Raw genomic sequence first — 18,328 nt, 5'->3', positions numbered from 1 at the left:
TTTACTTCATCTTCTGGCCACTGGGACTGCAACTGGACCCTCCAGGAACCAACAATCTGCCACTTCAGTGAGGACTCTGCTCTGCAACATTGTTTCTTCGGCTCCTTCCAGCAACTGCAACATTTCCCCGGCTGTGCACCCTCTGAGGGCGACGAGACTTCAGCCTGCACAAGAAGTAAGAAGGAATCTCCCTGATGACCTGGAGCCGGAACGGCATCACTTGGTGCCAGATCAGTCTTCGATAGGGTCTTCTCACCCCAGGTTGGATTCTGACCTTTTTTACTAACGGTATGAATACGGGGAAGGTTTAGAGGGGTCGCTGGACTCTCTGAAATGCCAGCTCGACCACCCTGAGTTGAACTGGGCACAGGAAGTGGGTGAGGCTAGTGGTCTGGATACGTCTCCAGACGCTGGCATGCTTTCTCCCCCTACTGTGGCTATGGCGGAGGCAGTGTCATATTCTATGGTGATCAGCAGGGTGGCTGAGGTCCTCGGCCTCGAGCTTCCTTCTGTAGCGGTCAGGACTAACCTCCTGACTGAGGTGCTTCAGCCTGGGGCTTCCACTCCGGAACCCCTTATACTTTTCATTGAAGCCCTCACAGATGTCCCTCTGGGTATCTGGTTCAGACCTAGCACAGGGGCTCTTATGAAAAGGACAATCGGCTGCCGCCATAGCTGCGCTGAACGACCCTAAATTCCTGTGTCAACACCCTACATCTGAGAGCCTTGTCATCCACGCTTCTTCCTCATCTGGTGCATTCCCATCCGCACCCCCGGATAGGGAATCAAAAAGACTGGATCAGCTTGGGAAGAAGATGTTTTTTTCCTCCAGTCTGGCATTCCGGTCCACCAACACCACATCCCTCTTGGGCCGCTACACCCATTCCCTATGGGATACGGTCGCACAGGTGTTGCCGCAGGTCCCGGAGGAGGCTCGGGCTATCATCTCCCAAGCTGTTGCTGATCGGAGGGATGCGGCCAAGTTCCCGGTCCGTTGTGGACTGGGAATAACCGACTCACTGGGTTGATTGGTTGCATTGATGGTGGCCTTAAAGTGCCACACCTAGTTCAGGACGTCTGGCTTTTTGGGGGATGTCCAACAGTCTCTCATGGACATGCCCTTCAATGGCACCCGTCTCTTCATAGATAAGGCGGACTCGGTGCTTGACCGTTCTAAGGAGTCTCGGGCTATGGTTCGGTCCCTTGGCCTTGTGGCAGCACCTCGCCCAGCATAGTCCACTTTTTGCCCATTTTGTAGCCATGGAAGTAGCTCCCTCTTGCGTCCCTTCCCTACCAGCCACCGAGCCCCGAATGCTACTCAGCCACTGCTTGGCTGTGGGCGCGAAATCCCACGGGCTCGTGGGTCAGGGAGCCAGAGGTCTGCCTGGTCCACCTCCCCACCTGCTACAGCCTCCAAACCCTCCTAGTTAACCGCCCCATCCCGGACCAGTAGGAGGCAGGATCAGCCATCACCTACCCCACTGGGAATCCTGTACGACGGGTAGGTCAGTTGTGCAAATAGTCCAAAGGGGCTACTCCCTCCCCTTCGAGACTACACCACAGACCATGCCACCGTCTAACAACTGTTTATCTGAGGATCATTTGGCTGTTCTTTTGGCCAAGGGAGCCATAGAGATGATCCCTGTGCCAGAAGTAGGTTGTGGTTGTTATTCCCACTACTTTCTGGTGCCGAGAAGGACAAGGACCTTCATCCTATCCCAGACCTCAGGGCCCTCAATCTCTTTCTCAGGAAGGAGAAGTTCAAAATGCTCCCCCTGGCTCAAGACCTGTCTGCCTTGGGCCCTGGAGACTGGATGGTAGTGTTGGACTTGCAGGACGTCTTCTTCTAAATACCCACCCTGCCTGACCACAGACATTACTTGCAATTCGTGGTAGCTCACGAGCACTTTCAATTCACCGTGCTCCTTTTTGGCCTTACCACCGCAAAAGTGATGGCAGTGGTTGCAGCTCATCTGCGCAGATTAGGGGTTTCATTCTTCCCCTACCTCGATGACTGGCTCTTGAAGGCAAGCACGCCCCAGACTGTTGTCTCCCACCTTCAGACTACTGCAAACCTCCTGCATTCGCTGGGGTTCCCTATAAACGTGCTAAATTCACACCTGTCTCCCTCTCAGACCCTCTCCTACATCAGAGGTGCTCTGGACACAGTGTAGTTTTGGGCTTGTCCTCCCGAAAAGCGAGTCCAGGATATTCAGGCTATGATACAGATGTTTTAGCCTCTGTCCTGGATTGCGGTGAGAATGACTCTGAGGCTGTTGGACCTCATGGCCTCCTGCATCCTTTTAGTGACACATGCCGCATGGCATATGCGGGCTCTGCAGTGGGACCTGAGGTTCCAGTGGGTGCAGCATTAGGGGAATCTCTCCAACGTGGTCCAGATCTCGGAGGGAACTGCGCAAAATCTGCAGTGGTGGCTTCCAAATCAGGATTGTGACAGCAGCAGATCCCTCTCCCTTCCCCAGCCAGATCTCACTGTCATGACAGATTCGTCACTCCTAGGATGGGGCGGCCACATGGGAGAGGTGGAGATCAGAGATCTCTGGTCTCTGGCGGAATCCGGACTCCACATCAATCTTTTGGAGCTCCAAGCGATCAGGCCTGCATTGAAAGCATTCCTTCCCTCTCTCAAAGGGAAAGTGGTGCAGGTGTTTGTAGGAAAGTCACTCTTTTTGGTATGGTTAATTTTTGCCTGTTTATCAGTGTGCTTAAACTGTTTGTGCTCTCTCCTCTAAATTTGGTTGCTTTGGTACCCTTTACACCCCACAATTGGCATACTGGTGTACCCCTGTAAGTCCCTAGTATGGGGTACTTAGGTACGCAGAGGTGCCCCATGGGCTGCAGCATGTATTATGCCACCTAGGGGAGCCCATGAAAACTGTATCTGCAGGCCTGCCATTGCAGCCTGTGTCAAAAGGTGCATGCACCCTTTCACTGCTGGTCACTTCACCAGGTAACTGTAAGTCACCCCTATGGTAGGCTCTCCTAGCCCAGAGGGAAGGGTGCAGGTTCCCGTGTGTGAGACAACTCCTGCATGAGCATAGGTGCCCATACGAACTCCAGTTCCAATGCACTGGACTTCGTAAGTGCGGGGAAGCCATTTTACCCGTGTACTGGCCATAGGTGGTCCAGCTACATAATGGCAACTCCGAACCTAGGCATGTTTGGTATCAAACATGTCGGAATCATACTCCAATACTAATGCCAGTATTGGTGGCATGAATCCATGCACTCTGGGGGGTCCTTCGAGGACCCCCCCAGTATTGCTCCTACTAGTCGTCCAGAGTCTGCGAGCAAAGGAACAAAGGATTTCCTGTGGGAGAGGGGGCAACACCCTCTCCCTTGGAAATAGGTGTTATATGGCTCGAGAGGGGAAGCCTCCTCATACCACTGACTTGCCCTGAAGGTCACATTTGGTGCCCTCCTTGCATAATCCAGTTCGCACCAGTCTAGGGACCGTCCGGTCTCTGCTCTGGTGCGAAACTACACAAAGGAAAGGGGATTGGCTACTCCTCTGCCCATCACCACCCCAGGGGTGGTGCCAAGAGCTCCTCCAGGGGGCCACTTGATTCTGCTATCTTGGAAATAAGATATGCAGAGGCCCCTGGGAGCATCTGGTTGGTCAGGACAGGTGACTGATGTCAGTGACTCCCTCTGATAGGTGGTCACCCTGCAAAGTGACCAAGCCCCCTGCTAGGGCTATTTAGGGACTCCCTTGCGGGTGGATCCCCAGATTCGGCATGCAAGACTCCACTAGGACTCCTCTGCATCGACCTCTTCTGCTCCTGGCCACCAAAACCGCTGCTGGACTTCACAGTAACCAAATAAGCCTGCAACTCCCGAGACGACCTCGCCTTGCAACATTGTTTCTTCGGCTCATTCCAGTAATTGCAACATTTCCACAGCTGTGCATCTTCTGGGGCCGGCAAGACTTCAGCTGCACCAAAGAAGCAAAAAGGAATCTCACTTGGAGTGAAGGAGTCACTCCCCTTCATCCGCAGGCACCTAAGGCAACATCCAGCTGCTGGGATCTGCTCTCCACAGGAACTGCTTGGATCCTCCAACACAAGTGATTGTCCTGAGTGGTCCTCTTGGTCCTCATTGCCCTCTCTCCATCTTGGGAGATGGTGAGCCCTTGTGTCTCCTTGCAGGACAGTACCCCTGTGCACCGCAACTCTTGCAGCAAACAAGACTTGTTGACTCCTGCTCCAATGGATCTTCAGACTCCTAGTGGCCCTGGCCTCCAGCACTTCACCCTTGCAAGGACAGTCTCTCCTATGCTGCTCCAGCGATGAGGGACTCCTTTCCAGGTGTGCTGGCTGCGCCTCGCTGCAACTTACTGTGCCTGCTGCCAGTAGGTTACCTGAGGGGGCTGGGTCTGCTTCTGCTGGCTCTTCCGACTGCTGAGGGTCTGCACGGACTCCCCTCCGAGGGTCGAGTCCCCTGGACCTTGCTGGTCCTCTTCTTCACTGCAAATCTTCTTCTGCCCAGATTTGCATTTGCCAAGGCTTTTTGGTGCTCCTCCTGACCACTCATCATGCGCGACCTGACGACCGGCATGGGACATCAGCTGCATGACTCTAAAGAGCTCCTCTTCCGTCGTCGACCCGGATCTTTATCCACAGCAGGGTGGGTAGTGGCTCCTGCCCCACCTGGACACTCCTTCGTGGACTGGACTCTGTCCCATTCTCTTGCAGGTCCTCTTCTTCCGGCATACACCATTGGGTTCCACTGGACCGATCCTGGTCTTCCAATCTTTGTTTTCCAAGTCCCCTTGTTAGTCTTTGGGAAGACCAGGTAACTTACCTCTGCTCTCCTGGTCACTGGGGGTTACCTTGTTACTCATGGGAGGGTGGGGAAGGGGGACTCATGGTCTCCCATCTCCCTTCCAACTATTCCACATCCTTAGGTGGGGGACCTAACTTCATATTTCACTCTTTTAGTGTATGGTTTGACACCCCTGTAGGCTCCTAGCTATTTTTCTACTATTCCTTGCCAATGCTTGTTGTTTTTCCATGCTAATTCTTAATACTTATTATGTAAATATAAATATAGTGTGTACTTACCTCCAGTTGGGGGCCTGCCTATAATTAATCTAGTTCAGTGCTACTGTAATAAAGTACCTTTAGCTTTCTAACACTGTGTGGTTCCTTTCATGTGTGATTAGTTACTGTGTGACTGCTGTGGTATTGCAAGTGCTTTACACTCCTCCTAGATAAGTCTTGGCTGCTCACCACAGCTACCACTAGAGAGCCTTGGCTTCGTAGATACTGTCTCACTAACTAAGGGGTTGCCTGGACCTAGTACAAGGTGTAAACAGCATAGGTGTTGACCACACACCAGGCCAGCTTCCTACACAAAGGGTATGTTATCCCGAGCTCTTGAGCATGACCATCGATCCTCTGATCAGACTGCCCCTTCAGGAGGATCTTCTGTTGCAGCAGCTGGGGATGGTTCTCCACCTGAACCTGTCCAGTCTCCGCCTTCTTGCGTGGAGATTGAGCAACGGCGGTTGACAGCTTCCGCTCAAAGTCTGTAATGTTATCTTGCCAGCCAGGCGTCCCTCCACCAAAACTGTATACAATGGAATACATTTCTGGCATGGTGTACAGAAAAGTCTGTTGACCCTCCCTCTCGCCCTTCTTTCTGAGGTTCTTTTGTTTGTTCTTTCTCTGGGCCAGCAGGGCACTGCTCTGGACACCCTTAAGGGTTATTTGTCTGCCATCTCGGCTTTCCTCAGATTGCCTGACCAACCCTCCTTGTTTAAATCTCCCATTGTTGGAAGATTTCTTAAGCAACGTGGGCGTCCTTGCACACATTTACCAAACACTACTGCCTGGACAGTCAGATCTGAAGGGACGGGTGCTTTGCCCCTTCAGTCTTTCAGGACTTCGTAGTATGATCTTGGTTCGCAGACCCTCATCCGGTGATGGTATTGCTTGGATATCTATTCTAAAGTAAGGTATCTGCAACTAGAAGTCTCTATCAGATTAACAAGAATTATCTGATAGAGACATATTCTAGTTGCGGATTCCTTACCAACCCACCCATTTTCACCACTCTGCAAACTTATTTCTAGGGACAGGGACATCTTTTTCAGGGCCCTAGTTCTGGTGCACCAGGGTCAGTGTTCTTCATGGTTCTTCGCTTCTGGCATGGAAAGTCGTGAAAAGAAACGGACATCAGCGCTCAGGGGTGGACCTATAGATACGATCTACCACGTCATATCCGGTGACCAGGACTCGAACGACAGGCGTGGAGTCAACCAACGGCACCTAACAACAGGCTGGGGTGCTGCTTGAATAAAAATCTTCGGATCCCAACTGACGCCTAGGGGAAATTCTAAGGTAAGGCATCTGCAACTAGAGTATGTCTCTACCAGATAATTTGTTACGCAAGGTAAGTAACTTGTCCGTCAGTCCCTAAAAAGTGAACTACTTAAAATGCATTGTGAAACATGATCCTGAAAAGATAAGCTGAGACAAATAAAAAAAACTCAAAAATTATTACAAACTGACAAGCCAAGAGAAAAGCACATGTTGTTTGGTAAAAATTGTGATTTAATGTCAGAGGTATTCGATCAAGAATCTAGTCAACTGTAACTATGGAGTGTATCCTGCATCATTGGACTGTACAATTCATAGGATTCCTGGGGTACCCACCCTATGAAACTTTGACTGTCTAACAAAGCACCCACCCTGAAATATATGATAGACTCTGCTATAGTTAATATATTCTCTTCAAAATATGAATGATCACAATTCTTTCAGTGAAACTAAGCTGAGCAGCAGGCTCCGGCCATCCACCTGCAGTAGTGATAAAATCAATTGTGGAGTGAGATGTTGGCAATTATTGGCGATTTTTCAATGGGTAACTGAAGGACACTGTTGTAAGTCCACTCTTTAACACCTTGGCTGCTGAGGATTTTCCTACCCCAGTGTTGATCCATTTATTTGATTTTTGCATTGCTTTGTGTTTAGCTGTCAGAATTGTATTTCCTCCAAAGGTACCCAGATCAAATACGCATCCTTTTTTCCCCCACATGTTGTGGTTTCCAAAGATGCCCAGGGCCTGTTTAGTCCTCGATAAAATACCCAAACAATAGCAAAATGTTGAGCTTCTTTGAAAAAATAGGGAAAAAATGATGTGCAAGAATACGTATTTTGTTTAAATGACATCAATAGAACTTTTGCTGTGCTATTATCACCATCTTCCCAGCTTTCTGGGGCTAGTGGATATATAAGAAAACAATGTTTGCACAGTTTTTGCATTTTTCTAAGTGACAGTCTATTATATCTATTTTTTCTGATTGTAGCACACCTGCAGTTTATAGTGCAAACAGGTTTGATCCCGGAAAGCTATGGTTTTCTGAAAACGAGACAAAATTCAGAATTCAGCAGTGTGTCATTTGTGCAGAGTGCTTCTGGTTTGCCCAAAGAAACTAATCATTAATATCAAATATGATGAAAAAATAGGAAAAATTTAAATTAGCTGAAAATATTTTCAGATGAAACTTTTTGCCATGATGGCTGATTCACAACAGTAATGTACAGGTGCTTTTGTCAGACCCTTCCAGTTGCAGGCAAAAATTAGTGTTCGTAGGTTGTCATATAACATGCAGTAGTCAGAGCCACCAAATGAGCTGCAGCTTGTAATGATTGTTCATTGTGGACTGACTATACATAAGCTAATTTGGCAAAATCTAATGAATGAAAACGTGCATGATGGAAACCTATGCATATTTTAAATGTGTCCAGGATTCTGAGTTTAGGAATAGTGGTGATTTGTACAACTTTGAATTTGCTGTTACCCATACTATCATGTGATAGAAAGGGCATAAAGATAAACATGTTATTTCTTCCACATTGGTTTACATATGGATGCCGACAATGGAGGGAAAATCAGTTTCCAGTAACAAATATTGTACTATTCTGTGTTCTCACACGTCTCCCAATAAAAGTGGTACCCAATTTGTGTGTCTAGCACCTGTGACGGGAAAGCCCCAAAACAAAACGCCAAATGGAGAAATCAAATTTTGGTCATTAATATCGCCCCAAACAATTATGGCTATGTAAGCAGCAGCGCTATTCGGACCTGGGTTTAGCAGCCATCCTGGGAAACCTACTACTTGCATGGATACCACTGTTTTGTTAGCTAGAATGCCCTGTAAACCTCAAACTTTGGCTAAATAATGCATTTTTCTCTAATTTATGTGAGCCAAAATTCTGGTATCAGCAGGGATCCCCAAAATTCCTAAGAGACACCATTACAATGCTTCTCCCGATAAAAATGATACCCTGCTTCTGTGGCTGGGCTTAATTCCGGGGGGAAGGAGGAGGCAGAAATACTATTGGGATCGTTCTGGGTGGGGTGAAAGCACCGCCTGGTGCCTGGTGCCTGGGCAGGGCACTCCTCACCGTTGTTTACTATTTCCCTTGGAGTCAGGAAGCCTTTCTGCCTCCCCCCTCCTGGAGCAGGGTAAAAAGACTGCTGGGGCCATCATGAAGTGAGGGCAGGGCCCAGTGTCTGGCAGGCCAAAAATAATTGCTCTCCCCTGGATTGCTAGAAAGATTGTATTGCTCCTTTTAGGCTGGGGGTATGGCCTAATGCCAGGGTGGGCAGCCCCCACCCCCTTATTTTCAGCCAATAAACCCCTGGATCCCTAGTGTCTAGTGGACTTTCTTGCAGCCTTTCTGCCCCATCCACCAGAATGTGTGTAAACAATCACTTTCTGCTTCCCAAGACGACAGAAAGGCTGTTATGTCTATGGTACCGCAAATGTATCTTTGGTGTCAGTGGATCCCTGCTTAGGGATTGTGGTCTCAGTGTCCCCTTTCCAGGTTATGCCACTTGAGCAGCAACATTTGGGACGCTGTCTCCTTTCACTTTGTTTACTGTGACATCAGCACTCTGTGCATGCTACTTGCACTAGAAGCATTTTCCGCTGGAATTTTGGTGGATGGATCGTTGACTTCCACCACACTACAGAGATAATGCAGAGGACATCACCACATCCAGGAATTTAAGAAAGATGATGACAACATTCCAGCAAACTACAAGCTGATCAGACTAACATATATTACCAAAGTATACTCAAAAATGATATTACAAAATCTGAAAAGATTGGATATCAAATTATGACTTAATTCACATAGTGCAAGGTGGATTCTGTTGTGTCATTCTACTGCTGACCACTGTTTTGCATTAGCTTAGAAGTCAAAAGAACTTAATAGAGACTTTGCTACAATTTTGTCGACTTCCGAGCATCTTTTTGACGTAGTGGATAGACTATGTTTGTGGAGGAAATTGACTGGCTTGAACACTTTCCCAGGCCTGTTGCTAGTTTTTAAAGCATTAATAACTCTTATATGGACTCAAGTTGAGATAGATGAGAGAGACCACAATGATTGCTTATAAAAAAGTGTGCATATTGATAAACACCTGTGACACAGTTGTGTTTTGGCTTCGACTGATGGACTACACTGCGACTGAACGACAATCTACTATAGAAGGACTACTTTGCGATTGGACTGCAGAGAAAATTAGGACCTCTTCAGGATTTTTATAGACCTAATCATCTAATGATAAATGTGGAAAAAACAAAATCTTGGAATTTAGTTAAAAACAACCACATTTTTCATAGTGTCTTGCTGGAAAAAAATAAAGTTGAGACTGAAGCTTAATATAAATAAATATCTTGGTTTAACCTTCTCTGGGAATCTCAGTTGGACTGAAAATCTTGATAGCTTGGATGATGATATCATGACCTCATCTGGGATTATAGCAAAATTTAAGTAAGAGTATGGGCATGGCAACTACTCTATGGCTCCACTGCTGTGCACCTGCATAGGTAAAATTCCCTCTTTTGCTCTGTTTGGAGCAGAGATACTAAACTGTGCCCCAAGTGTCTGCATTTAATATGATTTTTTTCAACATCTGTCTTCTAGTGAATACCCAAAGACTTCCCAAATCTGCTGGAAAGAGGCCCAATCATGTGAAAAAATTGGCAAAGTTATCAGTAAAGGAGATAAACCAAGTTATAGGAATGTGTGCTACTATTGGTAGAGTTGAGTGATGGGATCCGATCCCGTGGAAACAAGCACTGAGAGATTCTGCTTTCCAGATCTTCAACAGAAAGGTTTTCGAAAATAAATCTTCAGTCTTACTGACATTACTGTCCTTAGGGAATGAAGATTAATTCCTTATGTAGACTGGTTATCTGACCAATTCTTGAGGTCAGAGATCTTTAAATTAGGTGTGGGATTTAATGTCTTGCTCCTAGCCCCTTATTGAAGAGCTAAGAATGTGTAGACCAGCTTAGTAACAGGATTTTTAAATTATTGGTCTATTGGGCTCGGTGCTGGTATTTGTTAAAGCACACGGTCTTTGTCTTTTAAACTTCATTAATGCTAATGTCGCTCTGTTCTGGGATATTGAATGAAGTATTTTTAAGTCTCTTAACAGCTCGCAGTTTAGCTTTCAGATTAACTGCAGGCAGTTTCGAGTTGAACACTAATCTTGCCCATGTGGTTGTTTTATTAAGTGTATTGATTAAAACTACTAGGGTAAGTATGAGGCAAAATGTAACAATATCAAACAGCTGAGGAGATTTTAACTACCGGTATTCGTTCCTCAATTGTGAGAGCGGCACATTTGCTGAGGGAGCAAGCTGTTTTAAGATGGTTTACTGAGAGAGTCTCTAATGGGTAAAAGAAGAGCACAAGAAAATCCAGGGGAAGGCGCAAATAACAAAAAACTTGTCATGCTGCTGAGAATTGTACAATTGATGAAATAGACAATCTTATTGAAGAGATAGAATCGTTTTTTAGAAAAAGTAAAAACATTTAAACGTCTATCATCGAGCCCTAAGTTTACAAAAGTTTTCATGAGGAGGAACAAGTTAGGCACTAATCAAGGACCAATAATGAGCAAGGAAGCAGAGTCACAGCCCTTCGCAGCCGAACAGCACATGAGGGATCATCCACTTATATCCAGCCTGTAGGGTACTGCACACACTGAAATAATATGTTCAAATAGATATGGCCCTCATATAAATGACAAGCAGACTAAGAGCGCTTCTACCAAAGGTGAAGTCATAGATCCTCCTGCTAGCGCATCAAAGGGAATTCTGTGGTGGAAATAATTAATCAGATGAGTGAGGAAATTGGTCAGTTGTGTTCTGACACTTTCAACACTTTTTAACACCTTAAAATAAAATTGGGAAATGCATTCAAATGGGCCCAGGAATGATACAGAGGGTGTTAATGCGGTAAAAGGGATACTTATAGATTATCCAAAGGCATTTACACCCTATTCAGGGAATGGTAATAGCTAAGTACGATGATGTCAGGTAGAAAAGAATGATTTGTATAGGCCCCATAGTCCCACAAAGAGATGCTTAGACAACAATCACTTGCACTTCTTTGCCAAAGAAAGCTTAGGTGAGAGCACTCGTTGGTGGGTAGCTTTTATAAATATAAGGAGACCAATTATATGACCAATCTGAATGACCTCAACCCAAAGGAGGAAATAGTTAGCATGCGCAAGCAAGACTCAATATCAAGAAATAACTGCAAATAGTTATGTATGGTCAGTGTCCCAAGATTATCCCAGTGAGCTAGGGAGACTATTGAATTGCTAAAGAATAAATGGATTCATTGGATAATACATAACACCATTGTAATTCAGTGATAAAATCAGCCCTTTAAGTTGTTAAGCATGATTCCTCATCCAGTGAGAGTTATGATTACATAGTTCTTGCATTGCCTAAAGATGAACTGGTGAAGACATTGGTGGCCGTGGATCAGTGTACTACACCCCCATATGGTTCAGTGATCCAATTTACATTGAATCCACTTCAGGCAAGACAAACACTTACTAGGTCTGATGGAAGGCATAGTGATTTACAGGCTTGAGATAAAGGGGGCTAATATTCAAAATTCATTGGTCAGAAGTCAGAGCTCGAATCTCATTTAGATAGACTGACGTTTTAAAGGGCACCAGTTAACAAATGGGGAGGCTGTGGCTTTTCAGGGACGTGCAAATGCTTCTGCAACCCATGGAAGATGTACCTCAGATAGTTTGATTGGGTGCCGACCATGTACAGGGTCTGGAAATTAACTCCTATATTAATCCAGAAGGGGGTGATTACATGGTGACATTAATCTAACTGGACAGGCATCTGGTATTTTTTGCTCGGATCCAACTGGTATCCTGGAATGTGGCGGTCCTGAAATCTAAGTTGAGATGCTGAATGTGAGGACTTCATAAATTATTATCATATCTCTGTTTCTCAAGAAACATGGGAAGTAATACTGATACTGATACATAGATCAGGTTTTATAAATTATAGTATGTAAACCAGACCCTCAGCGTCTGGCCGCCCTTCTGGCGGCCTAGCAGTTTGGGTAAAAACTATGTTAGCTTGTAAATTTCTGCGCTTAAATACGCGATCCCCGGATCCACTGGGATCACATATTAATTCACATAACGGGCCATTTGCTGTGAAATTAATTAATGTATATAATCATATAAAAAAATAGAATCATGAGTCGTCACCAATACATGCTGTGGCCGATTATATGGAGCAGAATAATGTGGGTTGCACATTTCTCCTTGCAGGCGATTGTAATGCAACTTTTGAGTCACTGTATATTATTTAAGCATTCACTGGAGAAGAAGATTAGAGACAGGGCCTTCCTGTGTAACAAATACCACCTTTAAGACAGTGGGCAAAAGCAGCACTTCAGATTGCACCTTTAACATTGTCTCATGGCCTTTGGGTTTGCAATATGTGTTCTACAGCTGATCAGGGAGCTGCATACACTTTTAAAATCCCCGGAAGTTAAATAGATTATATATTACTCTGTGGACAAATATGCAGTATGGTTTTTAGTAAATAGAAGCGATACTGACCATAATGCCCTGTTCTTCTCCAGTATTTTATTCTGACAATAGAAGATGCCTTAAGTGGCCTATTATTATAACAAGTCTGGCCATGCATGCAAATATTTTTGGCACCTGCTTGCACATAAAACCCACAAAATGTCTGGACACAATGCTCGAAAGATCTTTATACCTTTCAAAACAGGATAGTGTGTGTAGGAGAGTATGGACCACATTTGAATGTTTTGAGTAAGTTTTGGCGTAATTCTCAAGTCTCTTTTGCTATGACGGAGACTTGTGCAGCTATAAAGACCTTGAAAGATGGGAAGGCTCTGGGATTAGATAGGATACCAGGTGACTTTTATCGATCAGAGCTTGTAGTATGGGGGTTCCTTTTGAATGCCTTATCCAATGCTATTACTATGGGAGCTGAGATATCTGAATCATGAATAAGTGCAGAAATCATACCGATTTGGAAGAAGTGGGACAAGGACAATCCTGTCAATCATAGGCCTATAAGGCTGATTGATAATGCTCAAAAGATACTTAGCAGGCAAGTACTGGCCAATATTGAATGGAGTAAAAACATGTGCTGTCTTAACCTCCCAGCAGGATTCAGAACACCTATTTGTACTATCGACTAGGTCTTTAGTTTTAGTCTAATTCTGTGGAAAACAGTTACCCTCAGGAAGGGCCACTTGTGTGTAGTGTTTGTTGGCTAAGGGTAGCTTTTGATTTGACACCGTAGGTGGAACTTAAAGATGGGCTGTACTTAAAGATTTGGAAATGCTGCCTTATTTACTTGACCTAATAATACGTCTTCATAGTAATAACTTCGAACAAGTTAGATGGGGCAGGATGAAAGAACTGACGGACCGTATTAACATAGAGAAAGGGGTCCGCCAGGGATGTGTACTCGTCTATTCTTTATGTAAATTATACATAAATGGGGTGATTGACATGTTCCATGATTGCAGTAATGGTTCCCCCAAATTAACTGGCCAGAACGTTATGGCTGTACTCTTTCCAGATGATACACTATTAATTTCTAAGTCTCCTATGGGTCTACTAGATTTGATAAATATATTTTCCTGTGAACAGGATGGTTTAGAAATAAATGTTACTAAATCCAAATTTATGGCTTTTCATCCACATAGGTCCGTTAGAGGGAAGGTGAAGCTGGGATCACTGAATTGGAGCACATTAGGATTTTGATTTGTTTAGGGGTGCTTTTAGCAACTAAGTTGTCATAGTTTCCCCAAATTACTGAAAACCAAATGACATTGCAGCACGGAGACTCAGTGGTCTTGAAAAAACATAAATACATCAAATTTTGGCTGATATTACCAGTATTAGAGATTTAGCATGCAAGAGGGCTAGACACCATGCTATATGGTGCCGAGATCTGAAGTGTGGATAATATCATAAATCTGGCAAAAGTAGAAAATAGGTTTATGAGATCAATTCTCAGTATTCCCCCAACCGTCCTACTTACACCCCTATGCTTGGGTTTGGGCCTTTAAAATATAGTCATGTTGTAAATCTTAAACCGTTACCTATAGGTTAAGACTCTGGTGCAACAAATCACTTTCATCCTATAAGGAATCATTTTTCAGAGTTGAGATACGTCTCCTAAAATATTATGGTTTTATCATGTTAAGTGCTTTTTTTGTATAAGTTGGACCTGCATGTAGCCTGGGATAACCATGAGTTGATCAGTGATGTTTTATCAGTTATAAACAGAATATTATTTGTTTGTGCATGAAAGGTGGCTAGTGAAGTCATCAGTGTGAAGCCTGACAGGACGATTCCTTAATTTTAAACACAATCTAGGATTTGTACAGTTTCTGGATTGTATAGAACCACCCTCAAGCAAGATCATTTTTTGTGACATGGGGTCTTACCAGTAAGTACCTTTTGCAGTGAACGGTGAGCACATACTGATTGGTCATACCGGTGTCCCTCTTGCAAATTATGGCATTTATCAGGACAGAAGCACACTTTCTGTTCTTCTGTCTGTCCTGCCATTACTTTTTTGATAACACAGATTTATTGATGTTTGTGGACAGAACATAGGATATAGACCGTTTCAGAGGCATTGCATATGCAATAGCACATTATATACAATAATAACAAGGCAGTCACTGAGGTGAAGGGCACCCCTAACATGTGAAGAGTTCAAGGCCATAAAATGTTCACCACTTCTCCCCGTCCTGCCATTACTTAAGAAAGACTTGGAAAATCCCACTTTGTCGTTCGTTGGCATGAGACACCATGTTGACGTGTCCGAATTTTAAGATCAGATACTACTGAGCTGATAGCACTGAGCTTGATAGTATTTGCTGAGTCAAAATATCTGTATCTTGCCTGGCGGGTAAGAAGTAGATTAATTGAAGAATTGTAGGTTTTTACATTGTTTATTTAATGGAATTAGTCTTGCTTTTATTTCCTGGTTTTAACCTTTGTATTGCAATGATGAAATACTGTATCAAATGTATTTTTATGTATGTTTTATGGGGGGTCCTCCAAAATTAACATTAAACTATTACTACTAACTGGATTTAAAAAGTCCATTCAAAAGCTTCCAGTAATAAAGAAATGTCTGCTTAGAAATGATCTAAATGGATAAGAATAAACGCACTTGTTACATTATGCTGCTTGTACATATTTAGGCAAGCCTCTCTGCCTCTCTTTTTCTGTATTTAAACATTGTTAACTTCGTTCTTCTCCAAGCTAACTTATATGTTCATCCTTACACTGTTTGTAGGTTTGAATGACCCTGCACCTGGGACTGTGACGGAACCCACAGGAAGCAGCCAATGGTCCGCCTTCCAGGTACATCCAGATGTCATTTATAGTTGTGCATTTTGATGCTCAGTGTTGCAAACACGGCTATCCCTCTGTCTTATCACCAGTCCACCTGTCTGACATCTGTTATGTATGTAGGTTCTAGTGGTCATTGCAGTGTGTTGGTCTTGTTCAGACATGTGTAAGGAATTCAGCCCATTTTTCCTATTCAACCCCTTTTCTCTCAGAATGAGCAAAGTGAGCTGGGCTTCTTCAGTGCAAGCAGCAGCAACATAAGCCCAAAGCCAGCACTTCCACAAGTGTCAATGCACCTGTGTGGAGCACCCGCAAACTTCCCAGCTGCTCAGATTTTATCCACCACTGGAGCCATACCCACAGAAACAACCCATAAACCTGCCCCTGTCACAAGTGCTCTGCATGAGCTCGAGGTCCTGGGACAGCAACTCTTGGAAGAAGCCAAAAGGTACGGCGAGCTTGAGCAACTGTGTGTGAGATGCATGTGACAAGTAATATGCTCTGCTGTGCCTTTGTGATATTGTGTGCACCCGCTCTATCTGGAGACGAGCACCTTTTTTTGTATCTGGCTGGACTTTTTACATGGGGAGCAGGGTCCAGACTGATTTGCATATGGCTGGGTCCAAACTGGAATGGCATGGCAAATAAACTGATGGATTAAACCCAGGTCTGTGACTGGAGGTATGTTTGATTTGTTCCGCATTCCGTCCATCATTTCTTGTTTTTGCATTTTTTTCTATCATAGGCCTTGAGCCAACCATGTTATGAGTACCACTTGGGGGGATGGGTTCTAATATGATTTATTGGCAAGGTATGGACGCCTAGAGAGAGAAAATGTGATAGCAAGTCATAACTCTTTGCCTTTTGTGAGTTACCACTCCACTCCTAAGATACCTTGATGTAAATGGAATTTGTTTCATAAATTGTATTTTTATTCTTCCGAATGTTATCAAAAATAACAATTACAGTAAATGTGATTATATATATATTGATAATTGTAATTATGATTATATTAAGTACACCAAGTAAAATGTATAAATTATTTAATTAATTTATTTTTCCTGAACTGGTTGTGTATGACCTATGCAGCATCATGAAGAAGACTGAAACAAGCACATCCTGTCCCTCTGATCCCCAGTGTATAATTCATTTATGGTCAAATGTATAACATGCAGTTACACTGACAAGCCTGAAGGACTTCTCATCATGGAAAACTTGTGTTAGAGGCAGCTCAAGTAAAGAATCACATTCCATTGTTAGACGTTGCGAGACATGTGGAAAGCAACACGGTTCCCCAAGTATTTTACTACAGGAAGTGCAGGAGCCTGTTTTCTATGAAGAATTATCAGTTTTAAAGGTTAAGGCAACAGACATGAATAACATCATTAAACAAACATCACTGTACATAAGAACCATGATTAAAACAAACTTGACATCAACACCATGGCCATATCATCCATCCAACGTTGATAAAAAATCATTTACAGTGCTTGATTATGTTAAACGGTTCGAATTAGGACTTCAGACTGGAGATCCAGAAAACACAAAGCCATCCAAAAGGGTCGCCTTACTTATGCACTCATTCAGTCAGGACATTATATATGCAGTCACAAATGGCCAACAGGACCCCCCCCCCCCCCTCCCCTCCCCCCCTCCCAAGCAAGTGTTGCTCCTATACGCCATAAAAAACCCAGCAGGCAATGTTGAAATCATTCGCACTCTAAACAGATTTAGCCATGGGATTTCATACTCACAACAAAAAAAAAAACTGAAAATGATACTGCCTTGTGTCTTCAGAAACCTGCTGCTACCTTAAGGAGCAAATTGTTCTTCCAGCTGACATTCAGCCTCATGTCTTGACTAACTTAGCATAGGATAACATTGATAGGCTGGAAGAGACTGTTACTGGTAAGGGAACAACTCATCGACGGTATAGCTGTGCAGCCCAAGTTGTTTGGACCACAACCTTTTAAAGCTCCTCTCCCAAGCATTGAGAAACAAAAGCCAAGGACATTGACCACCACAAATACTGAAGAATTGTTCAGTATTCTGGTGAACAAGTTGGTCCTCAGCCATTGATGACTAGTACCAAAGTCATGTCTGAATATGCTCCCCAATTGAAGCTTGCACAAAATAAGAACATAATCTGAGTTAATACAAGAAGCAAACCTCACACATATAATAACAAGTTGGACAGGATTTAACATCAGTATTAGAGACCTAATTAGTGTATCACAGGATTCCATTGGCTACTTGCCCACCATTAATGCCCCTGCAACTGAGTTGACAACTGTTTCTGAAATTTTGAAACAGTCAGAGCTGATAAGGTCACTGCATTTGGCGAAAATTGTAGTTGTCATTGATATAGCTCTCTATGCAAAAGCAACTGAAATTGTGTGGAAGCATGAAGCAACGAACAACAGAATCATTCTTCGAATGTGCAACTTTCACACCATTTGCAATGTCATGTCCATTCTTGGAAAACGCTTTCAAGACGCTGACCTTTGCGACCTTTGCATTAAAGCAGTCATGATAGCAGAAGGATCAATATCATCAGTACTAGAAGGTTGTATGTACAGTTGTGTAGTTCGAGTACACAAGT

At 44.1% G+C, this 18,328-nt stretch overlaps 1 protein-coding gene across 3 annotated transcripts in view; it reads left to right on the top strand.

Moving 5' to 3' along the window:
- The window catches only part of GGA3 (golgi associated, gamma adaptin ear containing, ARF binding protein 3), a 525,496-nt gene that overhangs the window by 441,780 nt on the left and 65,388 nt on the right, over positions 1-18,328 (top strand). For all 3 annotated transcript variants that reach the window (XM_069200128.1, XM_069200129.1, XM_069200130.1), the window contains 2 exons: positions 15,671-15,738; positions 15,939-16,174. In XM_069200128.1, coding sequence (XP_069056229.1) covers positions 15,671-15,738; positions 15,939-16,174 — 304 coding nt within the window. The remainder of the gene's footprint in view (positions 1-15,670; positions 15,739-15,938; positions 16,175-18,328) is intronic.

Source organism: Pleurodeles waltl, chromosome 7, assembly GCF_031143425.1.
Source record: "Pleurodeles waltl isolate 20211129_DDA chromosome 7, aPleWal1.hap1.20221129, whole genome shotgun sequence".
Taxonomy (NCBI): domain Eukaryota; kingdom Metazoa; phylum Chordata; class Amphibia; order Caudata; family Salamandridae; genus Pleurodeles; species Pleurodeles waltl.
The sequence above is the reverse complement of the archived record's forward strand: the minus strand, read 5'-3'. Positions and strand labels throughout refer to the sequence as shown.